At 31.6% G+C, this 24,949-nt stretch overlaps 2 protein-coding genes across 2 annotated transcripts; one reads left to right on the forward strand and one right to left on the reverse strand.

Annotated features, from left to right (window-relative positions):
* LOC109336751 (serine/threonine protein phosphatase 2A 57 kDa regulatory subunit B' beta isoform-like) lies at positions 1,208–4,664 on the forward strand. The gene is made up of 3 exons (XM_019573548.1): positions 1,208–1,442; positions 1,538–2,725; positions 3,904–4,664. Exons 2-3 carry the CDS (start codon positions 1,586–1,588, stop codon positions 4,228–4,230), a joined length of 1,467 nt encoding a protein of 488 aa, XP_019429093.1. The 5' UTR covers positions 1,208–1,442; positions 1,538–1,585; the 3' UTR covers positions 4,231–4,664.
* On the reverse strand, positions 6,879–13,484 carry LOC109335091 (probable pectate lyase 18). The gene is made up of 4 exons (XM_019571160.1): positions 13,228–13,484; positions 11,937–12,828; positions 11,073–11,278; positions 6,879–7,520 (listed from the first exon to the last, which is right to left on the reverse strand). Exons 1-4 carry the CDS (start codon positions 13,368–13,370, stop codon positions 7,259–7,261), a joined length of 1,503 nt encoding a protein of 500 aa, XP_019426705.1. The 5' UTR covers positions 13,371–13,484; the 3' UTR covers positions 6,879–7,258.

A 24,949-nucleotide genomic window follows, 5' to 3' on the forward strand; every position in this document is an offset into this window, starting at 1 on the left:
TTATTTCTGCATGTCTCTCTACGACACAATTATCAAATATATCATCGAGTTTGTCTGGCATGTCCAAACAAATCACTGATGCACTATAAAAAAATGATTCTTCCCCTGAACTAACTTGCGGCAGTTAACCAAAAAGCAAAGGACGAATTAATAAATAAATAAATAAGATAAATATATATTTTAGTCTTTCATGATTTTTTATCTTACTAGTTTCAATCCTTAAAAATTGAAAAATCTAAAATGGTTCATAAATTTTTTAATGTGGGTCAAATTAGTTTTTTTTAGAATATTTTACAATACTTAATAAGAATTAATTTGACTACAAAATGATTTGATCCACATTTGAATCTTTTGGAATTCATTTTAAGTTTTTTTACTTTTTTAAGGACCAAACTAATAAGTTTAAAAAACATGAGAGACTAAAATGAATATTTATTTAATAAATAATTAAGGGCACTAATACCTACGTGATTTTAATTAATTTATGATATTTTTGGTGTTAACCATGTCTATTTTATCACTATGGAATTAATCTTTTTGAGATAGTATGTGTGTATTAGTTTAGGAATTTTTTTGTTTTTCACATGAATCTTCGCACTGGATACTATCATATTTGAATTGAGAACATTCACAAGTACGTGGGGCTAACTCTCCGAGCGGACATTTTTTCATACATAAGACTCGAACCTAAGACTTTGCTTAAGAGGAATCAAGCATGTACCACTTGAACCAACATGTTGTTGTATTAGTTTAGGAATTGAATCTTAATCTTTCCTCTTATATAATATATAAGTTGAATAGGATTGAATATAACTTTAATACCATTTATTGTGTGAAAAAATATCCTACTAAAAATAGCTAACCCGTATTCTTAAACTACAACTTTTTACTCATAACTTTTTTTGTAAGAGTATTCTTGCCAACAAAGTAAGGGGACTACTCTCCATCACATATATTCTAAGTCTATTAAGAGTATATAATCTTTCAAAGTTTGTTCCTATTAAATTATGAATATCTGTTTTGGTAGTTTGTTTCTATTACCATAGACATATTAAATACCTTATACCATAGTAGTGATAAAAGTGTGAAACTTACATTAATTTTTTTAAAGCATACCTAAATTAGACACAATGTCTCACCCTGAGATGATTCCATGCATACAATCATATCAACATATGTGTGATCAAATTTTGATCCCCTACCCATTTTAGCCATCATGTTTCTCTTTATTTCCATCACTACCCCTCAAATTTTCTGGCTTCCCAACAACCAAGCATTCTTATTTCCACTTTTTGCCTCATTTTATTATATGTGAGTGAAGAACGCATTGTATGCGACTCAGTCATTTTTCGCTTCCTCGTTTACGTGCTCTACATGATTCGTCTTACGCTGCCGTTTTTACCTCTTCCAATTCTCCACCCTCTCCATTAACGCTTTAGTAGGTATGTTAATTCCAGCTTCCATTATCATTCCCCAGCCATATATATATTATTTCTTTTTCTCTCATCCACTTTCAAATAATTTTTCAACTTTCTAGGGTTTCGTTTATTGGTGGAATTTCATAGGCTTCTAATTTCCCTCCAAAATGTTCAATAAGATCATAAAGCGTGCTCAAAAGACATCAGCCAAATTAGGATTCAATGAAAATTCTGGAAACGGTTATCAATTTTTTGAAGTAGTTGTGAAACATGCGTCACGTGCCGCCACCAATAATTCGGAGCCGCAAATCCTGTCTCCGAGGGTGGAACCGCCTCCTCCCGATCCAAATGTTATTGAGTTACTGCCACCACTGCGTGATGTTGCTGTCTCAGAACGCCCAAATTTGTTCCTGAAAAAAATCCAACTTTGTTGCTTCTTATGTGATTTTTCGGATACTTTCAAGTGCGCCTATGAAAAAGAAATCAAACGCCAAACACTCTATGAGCTTTTCGATATCATACAATCTGATTCCTTCAAATTCAGCAAACATCAAGAAGAACTCGTTCGGATGATAGCGGTTAACATCTTCCGATGTTTGCCTCCAGCATTACATGAAAGTTCAGCCACTGAAACTGTGGATCCTGAAGATGATGACAGATATTTGGATCCGTCTTGGCCACATTTGCAAATTGTGTATGAAATTCTATTGAGGTACATTGTATCAACTGAGACTGATATAAAGACTTCAAAGCGTTACATTGATCATATATTTGTTTTGAAGCTCCTTGACTTGTTTGAGTCAGAGGATCAGCGCGAGCGTGAGTATTTGAAGACCATTCTGCACCGCATATATGGCAAGTTTATGGTGCACAGGCCTTTTATAAGAAAAGCTATCAATAATATATTCTATAGGTTTATATTTGAAACACAGAGGCATAATGGTATAGCTGAGCTGCTGGAGATTCTTGGTAGTATCATAAATGGGTTTGCATTGCCGATGAAGGAGGAGCATAAGCTATTCCTTATCCGGGCGCTTGTACCGCTTCACAAGCCAAAGTCGATTTCCTCGTATCACCAGCAGTTGTCTTATTGTGTAATTCAGTTTGTTGAGAAAGATAACAGGTTAGCAGATCCTGTGATCCGGGGGTTGTTGAAGTACTGGCCAGTCACAAATTGCCAGAAGGAGGTTCTTTTTCTTGGAGAACTAGAAGAGGTTCTGGAGGTAACTCAAGCTGCTGAATTTCAACGGCGCATGGTCTCTCTTTTCAGGCAGATTGGGCGGTGCATTAACAGCCCTCACTTTCAGGTCTGTTGACAACATACATTCTCCTATTTTTACCTATCTCAACTTTACACGTTCAGCTGGTTCCATCTACATTCATGTTTTATATATGTTTCCTTTGTAGATCGGATATTCTTAGCTTCAGAAAACTGAGTGTTTTCTACTTTTATCGGACAATAAACCTGAGTGTTTTATATGGTTGCTTGGATGTTGGAACAAATAGCATTGTCTACTGTCTTTTCTTTAAGGAAGCTTGATCTGCAACTTATTATGCATTTGGTCTAGTTACCTCAACATGGCTACTGCAGCCAGTTGGGTTTATATTTTTTGGTAAAGTAATTAGATTTATATATGTAAAGGAAATGGCAGAAACAGATGGAAATAGTCACACATTTGTGGCACTCAGAGTGCGGGAGAAAGGGCCTGGTGAAGGATATTGGATATGCATAGTGTCTGAGAGTGGAGAGGCAGGTGAAGGATATTGTATATGCATAGTCTAGGGTGGAGAGATTGGGAGAAAGCACTTGAAACATGGTTACTATCGATTTATGAGTATATTAGGAAAAAGTTCAAGCAATGTCTCTCTTTGTTCTTTATTTATTTATTCATGATGCGAGTTCCTTAACCTGCAGTTAGCTGTTATGTCTACTAAAATATATAAACTGTCCAGTAGACTTAGTGTATATCAGAATACAATGGTGTCGGTTGATCTATCTAGCCAATCCATGTAGTGGAAAAAGACTTTTGTTGTTTTTGTTGTAAAGCAATTGTCCGTCACAGTTTTGTGTTTTATGGCTGCAACTTTGATCTTGCATTCCTTTGTCTGTGAGGAAATACATTGCTATAAACTGGCTTAGTTTGGTTTACTTGGCTGGTTTTTCTTGATTTAATTCCACTGAGATATGGTGCCATATTTCTCATTCTTGGGAATGCTAGTCTAGATAGTATTATCTATGTTTTCATTATCGTAAAGATTGATTGGATGCCCACTTGTGATAAGCAAGTGCTGATGAAATTTATTAAGTTTAAGGCCTTTTGATCTTGGGCCTAGTTTGATTGGTTAGGAAGTGTGGTGGGATGATTTTATTGCATAATACCTATTTTTGATAAATGATGAATCCCATCCTTTGACATTGGTAAGGCAAAACTTTATTTCTCATTTGACTACTCTCTTTGAGACTGATTTTTTTAATCTATTGCAGGTTGCTGAAAAAGCACTTTACTTGTGGAACAATGAACACATTATAAGTTTAGTAGCTCAGAATCGAAGTGTTATATTGCCAGTAATCTTTGAAGCTTTGGAAAAGAACATGAAAAGCCATTGGAACAAATCAGTGCATGGACTTACAGCCAATGTGAGGAAGATGCTTCAGGAGATGGATGCTGAACTGTTCGAAGAGTGTGAAAACCAGTACTTAGAGAAGGAAGCCAGGGATAGAGAATCAGAAGAGAGGCGGGAGTTAACGTGGAAGAGATTGGAAGCAGTGGCTGCACAAGCTGTGAGGGATGATATGGTTTTGGTTAATTAATGTATTGGGGCTTCAACTCTTCTCTTCACACTGGTTATTGTGCTGGAATTTCTTCCAATTTTGAAGTTATGTCACTGCTGCATAACTGCATAGCTTAGTTGGAAAGGGTGAAATTATAATATAAACAAATTGTTACAGGTAGTGGTGAACAACATGTGCAAATTATCAAGCTTTCAAGTCCTGTCTCTCACCGAACAAGAGGTACGATCTTGGTTTATATCTATCCCTTCTTGTTCTTGGTTCATTCTTTTATATCCAATATCTTGTTTTAATTGTAAATACAACTTTCAATTTTTCTTCAATCCATTTGTCATTTAACGTTTTGTATTTGTATAATGAACTGGCAAATGGTTCAGTTGGATCGTCGTTTTTTTGGTAGAGAAGATATGTCTTACTTTAAAGTAAGAACATGCCATAAGATTTCACATGAATCATTCTCATGAGTCATGACCGTAAATTCTGTTTGGTTTAAATTTTTATTCTCTTTCCGTTCCTATATATCTTTTCCATTTGTAGATTCTTTTATTTTTTTATCTCTTCCATTTAGAAGTTCAAAAGAGTATTAATTGCTGTTTTCTAACTTTACCCTTATTCAATACACTTTTGATTTGCCTAAACAGTAGAAAAAATATAATTATAGAGAGATAAAGAACATATTGGAAAACATGATAAATCTAGTTTGTGCAACATAATTACTAATGTTTTTTGCAACAAATAAATAGTAACAGTGGTGTCATAATTTTCTTGTCATTCTTGTATACCTATTTCCCTACTTAATGCATTAAATAACAAAATCAAACGGTATTTAATAGAAAGATAATATTATATAAATGATTATAAACACAAAGGAGTATAGGCAAATTAGATTATCTTACATATAAAATTCCTTGTAAACCCTTTGAGTTGACAGCATTGTTGGATTTTTACACGGAAATCCTAAGAGAACTTCCGAAACAAATAAATGAAAGCTTGGAATCTATATAAACAGTCATTGTTAATTACATCCACGACTATACATGTCCAGCATTTTATCGTGAACTTGTTTTATTTATTGGAAAACAATTAAGTGAGTTAGGTCTGGAATGCCCTCCAAGATCATGATCTACAAATATACATATTACAAGTAATTACAAATATGCTTACAATGATCCACAAACAAGCTTCTTTTATCAGCAGCAGTATTCAAAATAAACCTTATGGTATAATAGTGTGTGAATATACACTTTGTAAAGAATAGAGTGAGGTAGTAGTCTCAGGAATGATCTGCATTTACCTTTGCTAATAGGGTCATACTCCTCTCCATTAGGGAAGTACAGTTTTTCCCTTTAGTTTTAAGGGTAAACTTGTTTATCATAATAAACATAAGGATATAAATGTAATAGCATATCATATTTTTTATGTTTTTTGGCTTCACTTACCTCTCCAGAGAAGTCTCATTCCTACTAATAGGATTTATGATAACTGTACAAACTTACAGCTAATATAGAATCATATTCTATCTTATAATGATAGAACAAATTATATTTCAACAAGGATTGGTACAATAATGTCAATAATACCAAAATAGGTACATGAAAGATGTGTATGGTACATGTAATGCATATATACATATATTTTTAAACAACAATCAGTAGCCGGTGGGTTCGAGGTAGGTATCAACATTTCTATACTTGTATCCGCCAGCTAAATATCGTGTTGGAGAACCCAAACCAGGTTAGCGTGAGTTTTCCATGCTTTGACCAGGACGGATTCGAGCTGTACACACAACAATGAGTTTTATTCCATATATACACCTTTCTTTTTCAACTTTTTTTATGTCACTCAAGAACTATTAGTTCAACCTATGAAACTCTTAAAAGTATGACAAACATGTATAAAAAATAATTAATTTAGAGGTTCAGTTATAAAATCATTAATGAACTCTTGAAGTCAAGACATATATAAATGAATTGTGGGGACCATTTTCTCTGTTATTGCTTGACTATAAAATTGTTGCATGTAATTCAGTACTCATTTTTTTCTTTCGATAATAAAACTCTTGTGTAACAATTGCATAGACATGGATCAACTTGCATAATCCTGCATCCACCGCCAAGCTCCGCCCTTTGTGAAGCACGGTTTAAACAGACGAGTCAATAGAATAGGCTCACTCATTTACTTATCTCTATGTGTAAATACACTCATATTTTGCTTTATTTTCTTTCACTAGGTACATTACTTATACTATTTGACATATTTTTTTTATAATAAATAAATAAATGGAATGACTCCTGAAGAAAGGGCAAACAAACCAACTTATTAAGTTAAGCATATTACTTCCCCAAAGATATGCATGTGCAGAGAGAGGAAAAAAATTTGGACAGTTTGACAAAGTCCTAGTGATATTGACTACGGAGACAAACCATGTTAAGCAAGCCCTTCATTATTACTTACGAAATAATACCCTTAAGAAAATAACACTAAAATTAGAGGTATCTGAAGTTGACATGGCATCAAAATTCCACTTCGTCCTCTCGAATCCTATCTTCCCGGTGCTTTTTCTATTCAATCGTTCAAACTTCAAACATTCAAGAAAATGACCTTGTGCCCATAAATATTTTAAATAGTTGTTTACAAACAAGTCATAATAATATCAACCCAAGCTATAACAAAATAAAATGTATATTATAGCTTTGAAGTAATGGTGGAGCTATTAGTATTTCCATGTGTTTATCACTTTTAATTACTAATATGAAATAAACTAATATGACGGTATGGGAAATACAAAAATAGAAACGAAATTGAGCGACATTTACACAACTTCAATACATTATACGAATAGTTATAATAGTTTATAATGGAACTATGCAACTATGGTTGTGTTTTTAGGAGCTGCATTTACATTAACTAAATATTTACATTAACTAAATATCGTTTCCCATTTTCAAACTTAAAAATAAATAATAGAGATTTCAATCTATTATTTTCCTTTTGATAAATTTTCTTGTCGGAATTCTTTTCCCCCAACTCCCAAGTCCTATTTGTATGGTCATAGTAATGATAATAGAATAACATGGTTGGTCGTAGTATCCAAAATGAAAATAATTAAAAAAGACAAAAAAGTTGAAACAAATACAATGGATGAGGAAGGTGATGGTGATGCTGCTTGGCTGCTACCACCTCCGAATATCATCCCGAAGAAGTTACCATTGTCACCGCTGTCGCTGCCGGACCCCGCCACATTGTTGCCCTTGCTGCTTTCCGTCACGGTCCCACCTCCGTTGAAGCCGGGATATAAATCTCCATTATCCCTGATCAATAATTTAGTCATGACCACACTCAATGCAAATAACTACTTATTTTGTTAGGTAGACAAAGAAAAACTAATGAATAAACACCAATAATAATTAAAAAAATTGGTCTCACAGTGTGAAAAAAATATATGTATATTAAAACTTTCGGCGCCAACTTGAAGATAATGACAAATATCATGCTTAAATTACATTATCCATTAGGCATATCTTCTGTAGAAAATCACCATCCTTCATTGTAGCTTCAATTTGAAGTAAGAGCAATTGACAACCTTTTTTCCCTCTTAGGGATATCTAAGGTGCATAATTGTGAAACTAATCTTGGAACAAGATGATCATTAGCTAATGTCTTCTTCAAAATAATGATTCCGAGATTTAAACTCGTGACATCCATCCGAGATCAAAATTGACTTACCACATATTGTTGGCTATATTAGGTAATTTGACTACTAACAAAATATGATAACTTCATGCTTGAAAATTTTAAAAAAATAAATATACACAACCTTATCCATTTATAAAAAAAGATTATTTCCAAGATTTTAACTCATAACTTATCCCTTTGTAAAAAAAACATATCCATATTAATGCGAGGATTATATGTACAGATAGCCTATGAAGAGTGTCAATGTTCACTTCTTGGGGCCTTAAAATACTTTCAATGAAAAGGGTGTGTAAAGAAGAAAGTAGGAAAAAATGAGTGGATCTCATACGTAAGAAACTGGGACTTTTAGCATGCAACCTGTGGGATCTGAGGGTGAGAGAAAAAACATTACTGGAAAAGAAAAGAAGATAAGATGCACTAGTGTTTAAAAAGTAAACGTCATCAGAATCATACATCAAATCCAGGCAAGCAAGTCAATTATGAAATAAATTAAGTTAGTTAGCAATTTGAAAATTGATAGAGTGTGATTGAAGAAACACATTTCCTAACTAAAATCATGACCATATAATATAATGATATAATATGTTTTTAGCTTAAAAAAGACAACAATGATTGCAGACTTTGTAGTGGTTAATAATGCAAAACAAGCGCCTTGAGTTCAGCAAATTGAACTTAAATATAGGGTTATTGTAATCCAATAAAGTAAGAGTGTAATATCTATGTACTAACAGCATCAAGATTTATACATAGTCAATATATTATTTATCATTCGTTTGTGTTACTTTTATTTAAAAATCAATAATTATTAACAATAAATGATGGATAATGTAGTGACAGTATAAAAAATTCTTACAATATAAATATATACATATTTTTCTAAGAAAGTAATGAAAATTTAATAAAACGTTCTCTTTTATGGCTAATGCTTGGTACACCTAAATTATAATCAATAGACACACAAGTAGGGCTGGAGTAGGGATGGCAACGAACACGGGCGGGCACGGGTAGTAGCTACCCGCTACCCGTTTCAAAATAGGGGAGCAATACTCGTACCCGCCCATACCCGTACGTGTACCCGTTGTGGGTTTTTTGCGGGTATTTCTGTGTACCCGCGAGTAAAACGGGTACCCGCGAGTTTTCTATATTTTCATTGAATTTCTAATTTCCTATTTCTATTATGTTTTAAATGAGATGAAATTTAATTATTTTGTGTATTTTGAATGAATAGTTGGCAAAAATGCTAAATCTAATGAAATTTTCTGTTTTGGTGGTTTGCAATTCTCATTTACTTAACAAAAAACATATATTTTTCTTTGTAAAACATGTGTGTTTTTACACATGAAATAATATTTGTAGTGTATTTCAACACCAAATTAAAAAGATGTAAACAATGTAAAAAGATGTAAACAAAGTAAAAGGAAAATATGTACATAGTGTAATGAAGGTTATGATAGTATATTTTTTATTTTAATTAAAAATAATATAGTAATCATATACATAAGGTACCATAATACCCATACCCACCCGTATGTACTACGGGTATTTTTAAAAACCCGTTTTTAAAACCCGCGGGTACCCGTTTGTGACACGTACCCGTGCCTGTACGGGTTTTACCTGCGGATACGGGTTTTTTTGTCATCCCTAGGCTGGAGCATGGAGTTCCTAAGGAAAGTCTAAGGACTAAACAACAATAAACAAAACATTATTGTTATATACTATTTAGATAGCCAATTCTGATAATTACCCTTCAAAACTAGTTCAACTCCTCTCCAAAAAAAATTATTTACTTAATTTTTTTATTAAAAGTTAAGTTAAAATTATATTTATTAAAGTTTGATCTATGATATATATTGTAATCCTCATTCAGTACGGAGCATCTCTCTTTCTATTCGACGCTCCAACCCTTATTTTCAACCTTATATACTCCAACCCTTATTTTCAACCTTATATACTCCAACCTGTTTTCACACATGCATCCCTTCTTTCATGTGTCCTGATCCACACATAGCAATCCTTTATAATTTTCCTCATTTTTCTTCCCACTTTTTTTCCTAACTAATTGACTTATCGGATAAGAATAGAGCATGACTTTTTTATATCAAGCCTACCATCTTATGCATGCTGAACTTTATAAGAAAAAAGATGGATTCAGACAAATGAACTGTAAATAAAGCTGTTGCATGTTGCTCCATAAGCTTTGATCCCCATCCCATTGACCATAACAAATCATGTGCATTAGCCAAAAAGCTCAACTTTTTTGCTCTATTTTCTAAATTGCTAGTGCTAATTGCTAAGTTTTTTAATTACTAAAAAACTGGTACTAAACCTGATCTTAGTTTTTAATACTCCTTAGTTACTTATCTTTCGTAGTTTTAAATATTTTGATTTGTTTTAAAACTTTTTTTAATTTTACATTTTAAGAGTTGGTCAAAAAATATTTTCGAGTTTTTCCTTCATTAAATAATTATACTTTCATCTTTTTACATCATAAATTAAATAATTATTTTTTTATAATTTTTAAGAAAATAAAATGAACATTTAATAAAAATAGAATCGATTTAGCATAAAACTATGTCTAGGAAACAGCAAAAGGTGAAAGTGGGAAAAATACATTAAAATAACAATATTCCACCCATTTTCTACCAATCAGAATCGCAACAATTTATATATAGTACCGCGTCCTTGACACGATCACCAGAATCAGAATAGTACTGGACATGAAGTACTGTTTTTTGCTTTTTATTTGGTTTTTCATGACACAGACTAATAATAATTTTTGCAAATAAAGTTGTAGGACCATGTGACCAGTATTGCGGTCCATTTCCGTAATTTCAGTCAAACTTATAGTTAATAATTATAATAATAATTATAGTGATAAGACTAGAGCAGCCTTTTCACATAATAAGATATCAAATGAAAAGACGAGATTAACCTTTCTAAAGACAGTTAATATGACAGGTAATGTTTGCTTAGTTCTGTTATCTACTGTTGCAATCAAATATATATATATGAAAAATACAGTATATAATATATATTAAGCTAACTTTAGAAAAGAAACTTATAAATAAAAATATCACCTTTTCTTTTTGATGCGTGGGTTAATTTCAATTTATAATCTTACATAAACATGATCTAAAACACACTACTAATAGTGAGGGTAGTTATACCTGGGATCACCGAAGACGCCGGAATACATGGTGAGCTGGTCAATTTGCACGGCGGATTTGGGTTGTAGACTGGTGGCCTCGGCGTACTGAGCACTGGCCCCAGCGCCTGAAGGGACAAAGAATGCTCCATTTACCATTATGTCCCCTTCTGTCTTCCAATTCCAATCACTCCACTCATTCTCGTTTGTGTCCACGCGCTTCGTCACCTGCCAAAAACCAATCATAAACTTTATGTTAAACCAAGATATTGCTTATCACATTTATCACTACTCTAACCAGTGATTAAAAGTTTAAAACTCATAACTCATACATTATCATAATCATAACATTCCAAAAAAGAAACATCACAAAAAATGGACGGCAAATCTAGGATGGTCTCCAAGTTATTATCTATTTTTAATTAAAAATAAATCAATATTAACAATCATTGTTCATGTAATAAGTGTCAGAAATTCTTACACCAGTGTCAAACTTTTATTTTAAAGTTAGATAATCAAGTTAAAAATAGAAAATATGTAGAACAAAGTGTAACGATTTTACCAAAATAATACTTCAGAAAATGTAAAAGGCAAGAATGACATGGGAAACGCGCCACCCATGTAGTAGGATATTTCCAATCAGCCACACACAAGCATATATTCGTTAGTAACAATAGTCAAACAAACAAAGAACCCCACCCCAAAAAAAAAGTAACATCAAACTAATTATTAAAAAATATCTCGAATCAAAAATATTAAAATAAAATAATTATTTATATTTTTTAATTAATATAATATATTTTTATTCCAAATATGGTTTAGGATAACAAATTATTATCTCACTCCACATTCCCAACAGTTAAAAAAACATAATATAAAAAATAACCTCTTTTGAATTAGGATCGGAGGGAGCAGTGTAACGGTTACCCTGGCTGTTAATAGTTGGAGAAGCACTGCCACCAATAGCATACATCTCCCACTGTGTGAAATCATTATTCGCAACGTGTATATATCCATGTCTACACCTTGGCATTCTCTGCACCAAACCCACTCCGAAATGATTGAAAACAATTGTAACCTGCATACCCTTATCAGCCACATACCTATCATCATGCCCCAGCAACATCACTTCATCGTGATGCGCAAAGTGGTTATTCGAAATTGTTATCCCTGTGGACCCCATTATTGCATCGATCAAACCGTCCGTACAATAAGATAACGAGCAATGGTCGATCCAGATTTTATGAGCGCTGAAGATTGAAATTCCGTCACCGTCTGATAAGCCACGGAACCCAACATGGGTTGGGCTTGAACGTACGATAGCGTTACCCGAGGGTTTGCAATGGTGCACGTGGATGTTGTGGATAATTACGTTGGAGATGTATTGGAGTGTTATGCAACCGTGGCCTGTCACGTGCACGTTGGTGCCACGACCGTCTATGGTTTTGAAGCTGTTGAAAATGAGTTCGTGTTTAAGATTGATTGTCATGTCGGATGAGAAAATGATCCATAAGGGGTCGTCTTGGATTACTGCGTGGCGGAGTGTGCCTGGGATTGGGTTTGATGGGTTGGAGTCTGATGAGTCTGTTACTAGGTAGATCTGGCCGCCTTTTCCACCTAATGCGTCTCGGCCGAACCCGATACCGCAATCGGCGAGACGCTGGCGGTTTGCAGCCCAGTTTGGGTCGCACCGCCAGCAGTCGTCGATTGGGTTTCCGGTTAGGCATGATTGGTCTTTTGAGAGGAGTTCTCTTCTGGATAGTGATACATTGACTTTCCTGTAAGAGATAAAATTAGAGGTAGAATTTTTAGAAAGAAAATGTTGGGAAAGAGAAATTGGATGCAAAAAAGAAGTTAGATATTTTAAGGAATTGTGTTGGTTTGATGAAAAATAGTGAAGAATGGACAAAATCCCTTAACAATGCAACCCAAGTTAAACAAGTTATTAAGATGCTGAAAAAGTGTAATTGTGTGCAATAAATGTGAGATTTTGGAAAGGTGTTCAATTGGGGTTTTGTGAAGAAGAAAAATGCTGAAGAAGGATGAACGCTTAAGGAAATTAGCACTTTGCTTAAGTGCTTTTAATACAGGGAAAAACAGAGTATACAGATTGGGATATTGTTTTTAATGAGACCAAAATAATGGGATTTGATTTTGAATGTAGTTTGGGGCTTTACCGTTGAAGTTCATTAACGACAGCTTGAGGGTGAGGGTGTTGGTGGGGCAAAGAGAGGTTGAGAGAAGCTTTGATTTGGAAAGAGAAAGAAGAATTGAGGAGGAGGCACATTAAAAGCATGCAGCTTATAGGAAGAAGCAGCATCCTTTGAAGGAGCGATAATAATGAAGGGTGAGAGAGGGTTTATGATTATGTAAATGTTTGCTGTTTTATTCTCTGTACAATGCTTTCTTTTCTGATGCTCTTCCTCTTCAATTTTGGAAAACGGAACGGGTTTTATATAATAATAGTATAATGATGACGATAATAATTATTCCAGAAAGAGACAAAATTACTTTGGTGGTAGGGTTTTATTTCTACATATCCAAACATGAGCATGGTTCTGTTTCATTAGAATAAGGTTTCTCTATTATGTGACATTAAATATCAATGGTGCTACTTTTTTAAGAGAGAAACTTGTATATACATGTAGTCTAACAATTTTATACAATATTATTATATCATATTTCATTTATGTTTAATTATTAATATTTTTGCATAAAAATAATATAAATAAATTATTAATGGTATATTAATTATGTATAAAATTTTACACTAAAATGCATAGATATTATGCTCACTTTTTACCTCATACTTGGTCTTAGACTCAAAGACTTATTTTACCTTAAATGTCAATCCAGCTAAATATTTAACATTCCAACCATAAATTCAATTAAATATAATATGTTTTTCTCTTTAGACAAATTCTTTTCAATATTACCTGCTTTTTTATATTTTAAATGTTTCACAAAACATTTTAATATTTGCATATAGTGAAAAATTAGAAAATCAATAACATATGAAATGACATAAAATATTAGCAAAAATAATTAAAAAAACATTGTTACAAAGGATATTATAGATTGCTTAAATCAATTATACTATCTAGTGTGACTAAAAAATGTTATTATTTTGTGCAAAAACGAACAAACATGTATAAAAAGAAGTTAAAGGTGAACAAAAGTTTGGTTCGGGCTTGTAAGGGATAATCTCTTATCCAACCTTAAATATTGATAAAGTCTAGTCTTTAAATTTGATCTTAAACTTGATCACATACAAATCCAATTAAAACTAGGTTAAGTTAAACTAAGTTACTAAGTAGGGTATGCTCTTGCTCGCCCCTAACTGACATGTATTGGCTTGAGTTTTTTTCCCATACACCAGCATAATATTATTCTTATAAATTCCTTATCATCCCCGGATTTTACAAATGTCAATATTATATTTCACAACTCAACATTTATTATGTTATAATCTCTTCTACTTTATTATTAGATCTCAATAATGATAGATAAATGAAAGCAGGATTTATTTCAATTAGATGAACGCATAATTTGGTATCAAGAATTTTGTAATCAACACAATTAAATTACTTTCTAAATTCCAAATAAGCATAGACAAGTTAAAATAAGCTTACAACTATAAGGAATAAAATAAATCATTCAATATTCAATTCTCACTTAACTAGTACTATAATTCTTGCTCCCTCAAATTTGCTTAAAAATTAGCACGGATTTATATAAGGATTTAATATGTATATACTGGTAGTATAAGAATTTTTTACATTAATCAGTAATCATCGATCATTCATTTGTAATCATTATCGACTATCAAACCTAGTTTTTTATAATATTATTAGCAGTGTTATGAGAACCGGATTGGACCAGGCCGTCCGACCGGTCTGACCACTGACCGAACTTGACAACGACTCTTATTTGCAGTCTTAACTGAATGAGAGTTAGATCGTTTTGAACCGGGGAAATCTCGGTCTGACCGTGTTAAACCGGATTAACCTGAGAAGTAAACTAGACGGTTCACTTAAAAATAAAATAAAAAATAGAACACTGCTCTAATATTTTATTTTACTATGGTACAAAAAAGATGAAGAGATATTACTTTAATATAATTATACATAATTATTAATTACAGGAAGTTTTACATTTATATATAACTATATAATCGAATTAACCCGGGAAGTAAACTGGACTGTTCACTTAAAAGTACAAAAAAAGATGAAGAAATATTACTTGAATATAATTATACATAATTATTAATTATAGAAAGTTTTACATTTATGTATAACTATATATATCTATAGAAAAAATTATTAATTATATATGAAATCATCCGGTCAAATCGGATAATTTAATTATTTAAACTGATTAAACCTAATACAAACTCTAAGTTGTGCTTGGGTTTCATAACTATAATTTAATGACCACTGTAATAATTATTCCGGAGAGAGAAGAAAAACGTTTATTTCAAGTGGAAGAAAGAGATTGTGAATTAGAACAGAGGAATGGATGACATAAATTCTAGCTTGGATTGCAGACTCTCTCTATCACTCACATTCCTTGCCTTTCTTGCTTCCTAGTCCTCTTGGCATTGCAGCTAAAATTTCAATTCAATCTTAATGGAAAATTGTTGACAAAGAAAAAGCATTGCTACTCTTCTTCCTTAACCAAAATTCTTGTGTCAAGTTATCTCCTTTAATTTTCTTCAGCAATAAAATTAGCTTTTTTATTTTATTTTCTTTCGTTTTTCCTTATCTTGTGGATTTCATTAAGATTCTTTGCCGGAACATTGTATGTTCTTATTCCCACGAATCCCACACTTTCGCTTTTAGAAAAAGCCTTTTTATCAGTTATACGTATAACTTTATGATTGTTAAAAAGATCTGGGGTTAGATACTAATGAACAAGATTGCATCTTCTGTTCAATTTCTTTCTCCATAGGTGAGAATGTATCCGCATCTAAATGTTTATACATTCATAATATAAGATTTTTATATAATGTTGTTATATTATTTATTATTCATATTCAATTATCATTAATTTTTCATAATACAAATCAACGATAGATAATGTAATTATAAATCTTTATGAAATACATTTTAAACTTTATTTTCCTTATATTTCATGAGGAAGAAAAGTAGCCAGTTATAAAAGGGGGAAAACAAGTATTGCTGGGTCTCAATGTGTAATTCAGCGCTAGCTTTTCATTCGGAACACAAATAGTAAAAGAAGTTTGCAATATTATACAAAAAATGTAGAGTAAAATAGTTGTTGCCTTTAACTTTTAGACTAAAACCTTGAATCCCAGGAATTTTTGCTCAATCAAATTTGTCCCATAAAAAATATTTAAAATTCAAGTTTGTGACAAATATAAAGTAATTGAATTTTCCTTTAAGTGTGAAACAAATTAGTTATTAACTATTTCCTGCACATCAAACTTAATTTAAATGTTTAGGACTAATTTGTCCTAAGAAAAAAGAATAAAATATATTTTGGTATAGGGAGATAAATATATCTTTACAATAATTAAAATTATGACATGTGTCTTATTTAATCATTTTTTATAAGAATATTTTTAAAACAAAACAAAATAGTACATATGTCATATTTTTACTTGTGAGAGAAGATAAGTTATCTCGTAAATATTTTATTCTCCTTAAAAAAATATATTAAGGTATCACATTGTCTTATAATAATGTCTACATGGGTTATTTGATTGTAGTTGGTAGACCGAATTATAATTTTGTTTTTTAAGGATTCTGATTGGTTGTAGCAAAAAATGTAGAGGAGTAAATCCCTTAGCTTTATTCATTAGTAAATTAACTCCCCTTATATTATTTGTTATTCTATATTATTTCTTTATTGATTTTAAGATGAGATAAAGATTTATGTATAGTTTTCATAGTTTAAAGAAATCATTTTTTATTTAAATATTGTCATTATCTTTAAAATTTTGAATGTCATAATCTTGAAAGTTGGAATAATGCATTATGCATTCTATATCATGTATGAAACCAGTGTTATAAAACTCGGCTCGAACTTGCCGGTTAGACCGGTTCAACCATGAATCGATCATCTAACTGGTTCGAGTCTCTCATTTAACCGATTTTGTATCAAAATTGGTTTGACTCAGTTAGTTTAAGCGTAAAATTGATGATTTGGATGATCAAACCGGTTAGACCGGCCAAGTCAATCAAAATTAAAAAAAAAATAACCAAATTGATGAGGTGAAAAAGTCAAATATTTTTAATTTATATGTAATTATGTTTGTCACTTGTTATCTTACGTTATAACCAAATCTTTGTTGTTTAATTAAATTTTAAATTTATTTTACATTTTTGTTGTAGTTAAAGTATAATTTATATATTATTTGATAATGTTTTCAACTTGCTTGTGTCATTTTATAGTATTAAAATTTTCTTTATTTGTTTTTTAATTAGATACACTATTTTTAAATTTTGAGTATATAATTATTAAATATTGTTATACAATATCATTAATTTTTAAAATTTTAATGTAAACCGAATTAACCGGTCCAACCATTGACCCAGTGATTGAACCAGTGACTCATTGACCCAGTACCCGGACCGAATCATTAACCGGTCCGGGTTTAATAACAGTTAATGAAACTACTGACTGATCAGTGATCACCGCAATATATATAGTTTTTCAACTACTGACTGATATTCATTTACATATAGTTTTATGATTTTATATGTTTCCTGATGCATTTATTATTTGTGATCAATCTATATAAATTTTGACTTTAAAATGTATGCACTGAAAGTGTAAAGATTTATACACAGTTAGCATCATCCACCATTCATTTGCAATACAAATAAAAATTTAATAATAACTAAAAATCAATGGTGGATGATATAGTGACAATGTAAAAAACCTTTACACTGTCGGTGTATATATATTTTTCCCATAAATTTTTATAATGTGTCAAATTACTGGGGAAGATGTGAATTCCTGCATAACATTTTTAATCAACTAAAAAAGGTTAGACATTTTGTGTTAGAGGTTAAAGTGCTTCTTTGTGGAAAGAGGAAAAAATGTATGTATTTTCTATATAAAAGTTTTATAGATTATCAGTTCATTATTTAATTTTTAATCATTATCAATTTTTAAAAAAAATAATACAAATGTAATGATAATATAATAACTATATTCAAATCTTTATATTAATAATACAGAAGAATTACACTCTTTCTAAAATTAAAAGTTGTATGAGTTTCTTTCACAAGATAAAAAGTTATTTACTTTAAAAGAAAACCGGTAGTTTACTCTCTTTTAGAATAAAAATGAATAAAGGGAAGGGCACAAAAACATCTTTAACCCAATAACCCTAAATAAAAAATCCAAAATGGAAAAAGTCATAATATGTGCACGTGGATGTGAATGTGATGCGTATATAATAAGATCATGATTCTTTTCATATTTGTGACTTTTAGCCATGAGTTGGATACTTTTAAAACAGCCTATACACAACACATGCACATCGAGTCACTTGTATGAATTTATCACACAAAAATGAATTCCGTTTCACCACTACTAATATACTATATCTGGTGGCAGAATGCATGCTTTTTTGAAGAAAATTATAGTTGGAAACGCCTAAGTTTTTTGTTTTTTCGGGTCGTTTTATTTTTTTTATGCAAACTGAATTTAGGTAAAAATCTCTTCTTCTTTTTTTCCTTATAAAGGAGGAGAGTAAAGAACTTGATCACTGTGAATGAAGAGAGGAGAACGCGTATTAAACTTCTAATCATAAATCATAATGACAACAATCACACTAATGAAATGCACCTCCTCTTTCCCAAAATCTTGAAGAAAAAAAAACTTTAAGATTCTGTATTTGTCTGTCATTGAGTAATTAAAAATACACATATTAAAGTATTAAAAAAAGAATACATGATCTATCAGTCTATCACCACAACGACTGGAAAAAAATTATAAAAATCTATTTAGTATTATTCATTTGTAATTAATGGTGAATTGTGTACCGTTGTGTTAATTCTCTACGCAATATAAAAAAATGCAAAATTGGTATTGAAAAGCTAAGTCCAATATTTTTCAAAAAGTGAAAATATCAATTTTCATGCAAGATATTTTTACTCTCTTTTTTAAAGCTTATAGTATGTATTAACATTCCCAAACTTGATTTTTTCTTTATTTTTTTAGAGTAAACTACATACATATATTCTGAATTTTAGTAAAATTATATAAATTATTCCTTCATTTTTACACCTACAAAACCCATTAATTTATATACATATATATTACACCAACTACTCATGTGTGAGAGATGGATGTAATCTTTTAAACAAAAATAATGATAACTTAATTAATTTAAATAAAATATGGTATATTATGGAGATAAGTTCAAATAGTATACAAGTCCATATCTATTTATTATTTTTTTGTACGTACAATATAATATAAAAATGAATTAAACAATATCTCCTTAATTATATAATGCATTTTTAACGAAACCAAAAATAATAAATAGATATTGAATCTTATACTATCTAAATTTGTGTTCACAATATATCATATTTTGTTTAACTTAATTACAATTATCACCTTTTTTGTTTAAAATATCAAACTTATTTCGTGCATGTGTAGTTAGTATAATGTATTTATATATATAAAAGTGGTTTGTATAGGTAAAAATGAGATAGTAATTTATATAATGTACTGAAACTCAGGGTATTAGTCTATTTTAATTTTTTTTAATATCTTGGGAAAGAGTAGGTAATATGGTTGGAGAATAATAGATTTATTTGAATTATGAAACTAGACACTAGTGCCCCATTTGAAGTTAACAAATTTAGTGACACTTCCAGGAAAAAAATTATGAAATTTAAAATTCCATGTATTCCCGATTATCAGTTTATTAGAACAAAAGCATTTATATTACTTACTGCAGTTTACTAATATAGCCACTTCTCATATTTTCTTGTTTTGTTTTCACAATTATCGTTTAATTTATCTCACCATTAACTATTACTAGTATCACTCTAGTAAAATAGGGTAACAAATGTGAATAAGAGAGATTTTCTTGATGAAATAAACAAGAAAGATGAGAAATTAATGAAAAGAGAAAGAAAAGCTTGAAGAAGTAAGAAATAGAAAGAAAAGAGAATTAAAGTCTTCATTGAAATGTAATCTCTCATTATTGTCATTGAATTGAATTCTCATTACAAAATTGAATGAATTGAATTGATTAGATAAGAAGTGAGTCAATATGACTTATTTATACAAGAGAAAAGAAGAAAAGAAAGCTTGTAAAGCAAGTAACATAAACCTAACTTGTTAATTCCTAACTTTGTAACCAACTATCATCTTCCAAAATAACATATCATATATCTTTAATATCTCATCAAGCTGGTGAACAAAAAATTTCACTTTCCAGCTTGGAATTGATTTGAAGTAATAATAAGGCTTAGCCACCCATGATAGGAACTATATCATCAAATGCTTAACCATCCATATCTTTGCTTAACCACTATGGACAGAAACTACTAATCCAATGCTTAACCATCCTGACAGAATTTATATCTGAGCTTAACCATCATGGACAGAAGCGAACCAACCATTGATGATGAAAGAGAAAAAACATATTAGAATCTTGATCTTAATGAGATGTTTCGATGATGAATAAGAAAGAGGGGTAAATGATGAGGAATAAGAAAATAATGTAATTTTGTATAGGATAAATTGATCATTATACTCCATTCTTGAAGACCTTGAGGATATCAAGAAGCTAGCTTACGTACTTGAAAAGAATTCTTGGCCAAAAACAAACTCCTTTGACCTGAATTTGAAGGTTGATGAAGAAGGTGATGATGAAGAATTTCGAGCCATATATAGTGGTCACTGAAATTCAGAAGCTTGAGCATCGGCAGCTGCATCTCTCTATTGGAGATGAAATTGTGAAAGAATAATGAGCATCCTTGGTAGTTTTCTTGATGGTTTTGTGGAGTTTTGGCAGTGGTGATGAGTGAATTGATGGAGTTTGAATGGTTCTTTGGTTCTTGGATGAACCAAGAAGAAGAAGAAAACTTTCATCGTGTCTATAGATAAGGCAAATTGAGGAGACTCCATAGAACAATATTTCACAACTCTGATGCCTTCAAAGTGAAAGTTATTGAATAATTACGCTCTGATACCATGTTAAAATATGGTAAGAGCCATAGATAAGAGAGATCTTCTTGATGAAACAAGAAATGTGATAAATTAATGAAAGAGAAAGAAAAGCTTGAAGAAGCAAGAAAATGAAAGAAAGGAGAATCAAAGTCTTCATTGAAATGTAACATCTCTCATTATTGTCATTAAATTGAATTCTCATTACAAAATTGAATGAATTGAATAAGAACCGAGTCAATATGACTTATTTATACAAGAGAAAAGAAGAAATGAAAGCTTGTAAAACAAGTAACTAACATAAACCTAACTTGTTAACTCCTAACTTTCTAACCAACTATCATCTTCCAAAATAACCTATCATATATCTTTAATAACTATCACTCTACTAAGTAATACACACAGCACATACATGGCAACATTGATCTGTATGATCAAGACAATCGGTAGCAAAATAAAGACTAGCAAAATAAAGACTAAACATACATGATCGAGTCTTCATTCATTCTCACTAAATTTTATCTTGATCTATAATGTACAAAAAAGGTTGAAATAACTGTAATACTAAGGAGAAGAAGAAGAAGCAGATACAGTAGATGAATAATTAGTTGAATCAGAACAAGAATTAGGAGCTGCCATACTAATAAGTAAATCCACAAAAGCACAAACTATAAAACCATGATTGTTCATTCCATTCAGCCTCAAATAGGTGATCGAATTTTAACTTTAGATAGCAAAAGATGATGAAAAACATTATCATTATATACTATTATTTATGTTATCAAGACCAAATATAAAGGCCAAGAGTGTATCTCAATATATTCATAAGTATATGGTGAATAAACTTTATGTGTCTTTTATCATTTATCCAAATACATGTTATTGATTATTTGATCTTCCAATTGTAAACCATATTATTTTTAGTTTCTCTTATGAGATGAAGATAAATAATTTATTTGTATGTGTCTCAAAACATGTTCATAAAGAGAGATGCTAATTTGAATTTACATTCTTTTACGAGGAAGAATGATCTCATTTGAATTCACACTATTTAAATATTTGAATTCAAATTCTCATGAAATGTTGGGATAATTTTTATTTTTGGTTTTACCCATCATAAAAGAATAGAAAATAGACATTTGATATGTAGATATAATTTTGCTAATAGTCATAATTGATTGGATATCATTTAGGTATGTAGGGTGAAGGGGTTTAAAGATTAGAGATAAAGAGTTGAGATTCAAATTCAACTAGAGCCAAATACTAATAGTTAAAAAAAAGTTTAGTTATCTATGGAATAAGTATGATTTTCATTTGTAAAGAAACAAATACTTCATTTTATTTTGTTTTGGATGCATGAGTGTAATGTGGGATCTTGTTGGGATGAAGCGAATGATGGATCATAGTCGGCAACAATGGCATCATTCTCATTGGAATCACCCGCCTCCATGGCTCTGTATCTCTCCACTTCACTCCCTGCCCAATGGCACTCACTAATCTCTCTCATTTTCTCATACTATGCACGATTTGACGTAGAGTTCTTTCATAATGTTAGTTAATTTTCCATTATTGAAATGGAGATTGATTCACATGTTAGGTTTACTCTCCATTTCCACTATTTAAACCTTAATCATGTTATAACCCCTACTCGCATGTCGGGTTAAGGTATAGAGAAAATCACACCAACATCTCTTGAGACGAGGTATGATTTAATTATACTGGACATGACTTTTGTTTCAAAATTTAGTTCAATCTAATCTAGTTAGAGGTTCATGTTATCATTGTACTTAGTTCTCGTTACACTTGTGCCCCTTAGAAAATAAACCGCAATATAAGTTACAACCTAGAGTCTCACACAGTTACCTTGATCCATCTCTCCTCTCACTGGCAAAGTTGCAAAGATCAAAGCCAAGGCAAAAGGCTCTGCAGCTACGTGATAGTGAAAACGCAACAAAATATGCCAGGAGGTGATAATAATGCTGGTGCTCACGCTGATACAGTTACAGGTCTTGGTTCTTCAACTTTACAAGCAGGTCATATTGAGAAACGAGAGTAAGATTTTAATTCCAACATCCAAAGTTGTGAAATGAGAAGAGGTGACTGTATGACTCAAAATATTGACAAGTCTAATCACTCTACTCGCATAATAAGATCTAAAACCTTAGCCCAAAAATTGAACCTTTTGAATGTTGCCAGTTCTTTTGTTGTGAAGGAAGATGATCCCCTTCAAATCTTCAATGATTCGAATGAGCCATTGGAGCCAGTTGATCGACCTTGTTTTACAAATGGAAGTTGTGAAGTTTAGGAAGCAAATAAAGGAGAGTATCAAAGGAAGGAAGCTAGAAGCCGTGCTTATCATAAGGGATCAACAAAATCTAAAAGTTCTAACCAGTACAGATATGATAGTGAATTGTTGAAGCTTGACAGCACCTCCGGCAGAGGCAAAAGGAGTTGAAGTTCATGATTTTACGACACCACTTGCTCAGGTTGAATTAACAGGTTTAAGCAATGCCTCTGATCACAACAACGGAACTATGAGGAATTCAATCAAAGGTGGTGATGTCTGCAACAAAAAATCAAGAAAGTAACAGTCATGATAGAATAGGATTGCTTAGAAGTTCCTGCGGGTTTCCAGGGTGATGATGTTTTGATGCGAAAATAACGCGGAAGCATAAAATGAATATTGTGAATCTTCATTTATTGCTTAAAGGATTACAAGTCATGTGCTTATATACACAATACAAAGATAACTTGTGATACAAGTAACAACTTAACAAACTAACTAAGATATTAATCACATGTGTAAAATGTGCAAAATGCATCATGGTAGCTTTTGATCTCCAATAATATCTGATGGTTCCATAAAATCCATCAGAAAATCAATGCAATCTCCCAATCATTTATTTTCTAAGATTCACAGGATCCTGACTTTTGTTCCGCAAAAGCAAAATATTTTTCAATTAAAATGGGTTATGGAGAGGTAGACATAACCAGAGACTCAAAGTCACTGAATCACAGTTAAGTAATATCAAAGTCTCTCAGCTCCAATATCTGTGGGCAAGGTGCTACCTGCTCCCAAACTGTTTAGTAAAAAGATTCCAATTTAGATGCAGAAATTGCCATGGATTCTCCAGAGCAGGAAAATGTTGCACCAATTGATGTTTCTAGACTCAAGAGCTGTGACTAAGTGCCCACCTGACCTGAAGCATCATTGAAGCCATTGAGTTCTTCCAATTTAGAGGGTGGGTCTTTACAATGCACAGCATTATACTTTGAAAGAGCTGACAGAGAAAGTCTTTTTTATGCCCAAGAAAATGTACTATCTCGCACCAATCCCGCTGATAATGTTGAGGACAGATCTGATACCACTGTTCCCAAAGTTGTTGCTGATTCAATTGAAAGAGATCATTCTTGTTTAGGGTCTACATTCACCAGTGTTAGCCCAAGCAACTTGATTTTGATGATGCAGAAGCGTCGAGCATGAATGGAATTTCTAGTCCTGTTTTGAAGAGGGACAACAGAGTATGTCACCAGAAGAAGAACCTATAAATTTGTCAGAACGGTAGGTTTACTTGATAATGAAACTTCTCATGTATTACTGGTGCCCATACTTTTGCACTCATCATAATTTTACATAATAGTGCCCATACAAACCTATGAAACAAGTTTTTTTTATCTGTATGAAACAAGTTGATGTTGTATGATGATTGGATTACTGGTTCTGTTGCTTACTGTGGC

The sequence above is a fragment of the Lupinus angustifolius genome, chromosome LG20 (assembly GCF_001865875.1).
Source record: "Lupinus angustifolius cultivar Tanjil chromosome LG20, LupAngTanjil_v1.0, whole genome shotgun sequence".
Taxonomy (NCBI): Eukaryota; Viridiplantae; Streptophyta; class Magnoliopsida; order Fabales; family Fabaceae; genus Lupinus; species Lupinus angustifolius.

Coding starts and splice junctions, on each gene's coding strand:
- LOC109336751 (XM_019573548.1), top strand. CDS start 1,586: ATGTTCAATAAGATCATAAAGCGTGCTCAAAAGACATCAGCCAAATTA. Junction 2,726..3,903: donor TTAACAGCCCTCACTTTCAG/GTCTGTTGACAA, acceptor AATCTATTGCAG/GTTGCTGAAAAAGCACTTTA.
- LOC109335091 (XM_019571160.1), bottom strand. CDS start 13,370: ATGCTGCTTCTTCCTATAAGCTGCATGCTTTTAATGTGCCTCCTCCTC. Junction 12,829..13,227: donor GTCGTTAATGAACTTCAACG/GTAAAGCCCCAA, acceptor TATCTCTTACAG/GAAAGTCAATGTATCACTAT. Junction 11,279..11,936: donor CCGATCCTAATTCAAAAGAG/GTTATTTTTTAT, acceptor GGTTTTTGGCAG/GTGACGAAGCGCGTGGACAC.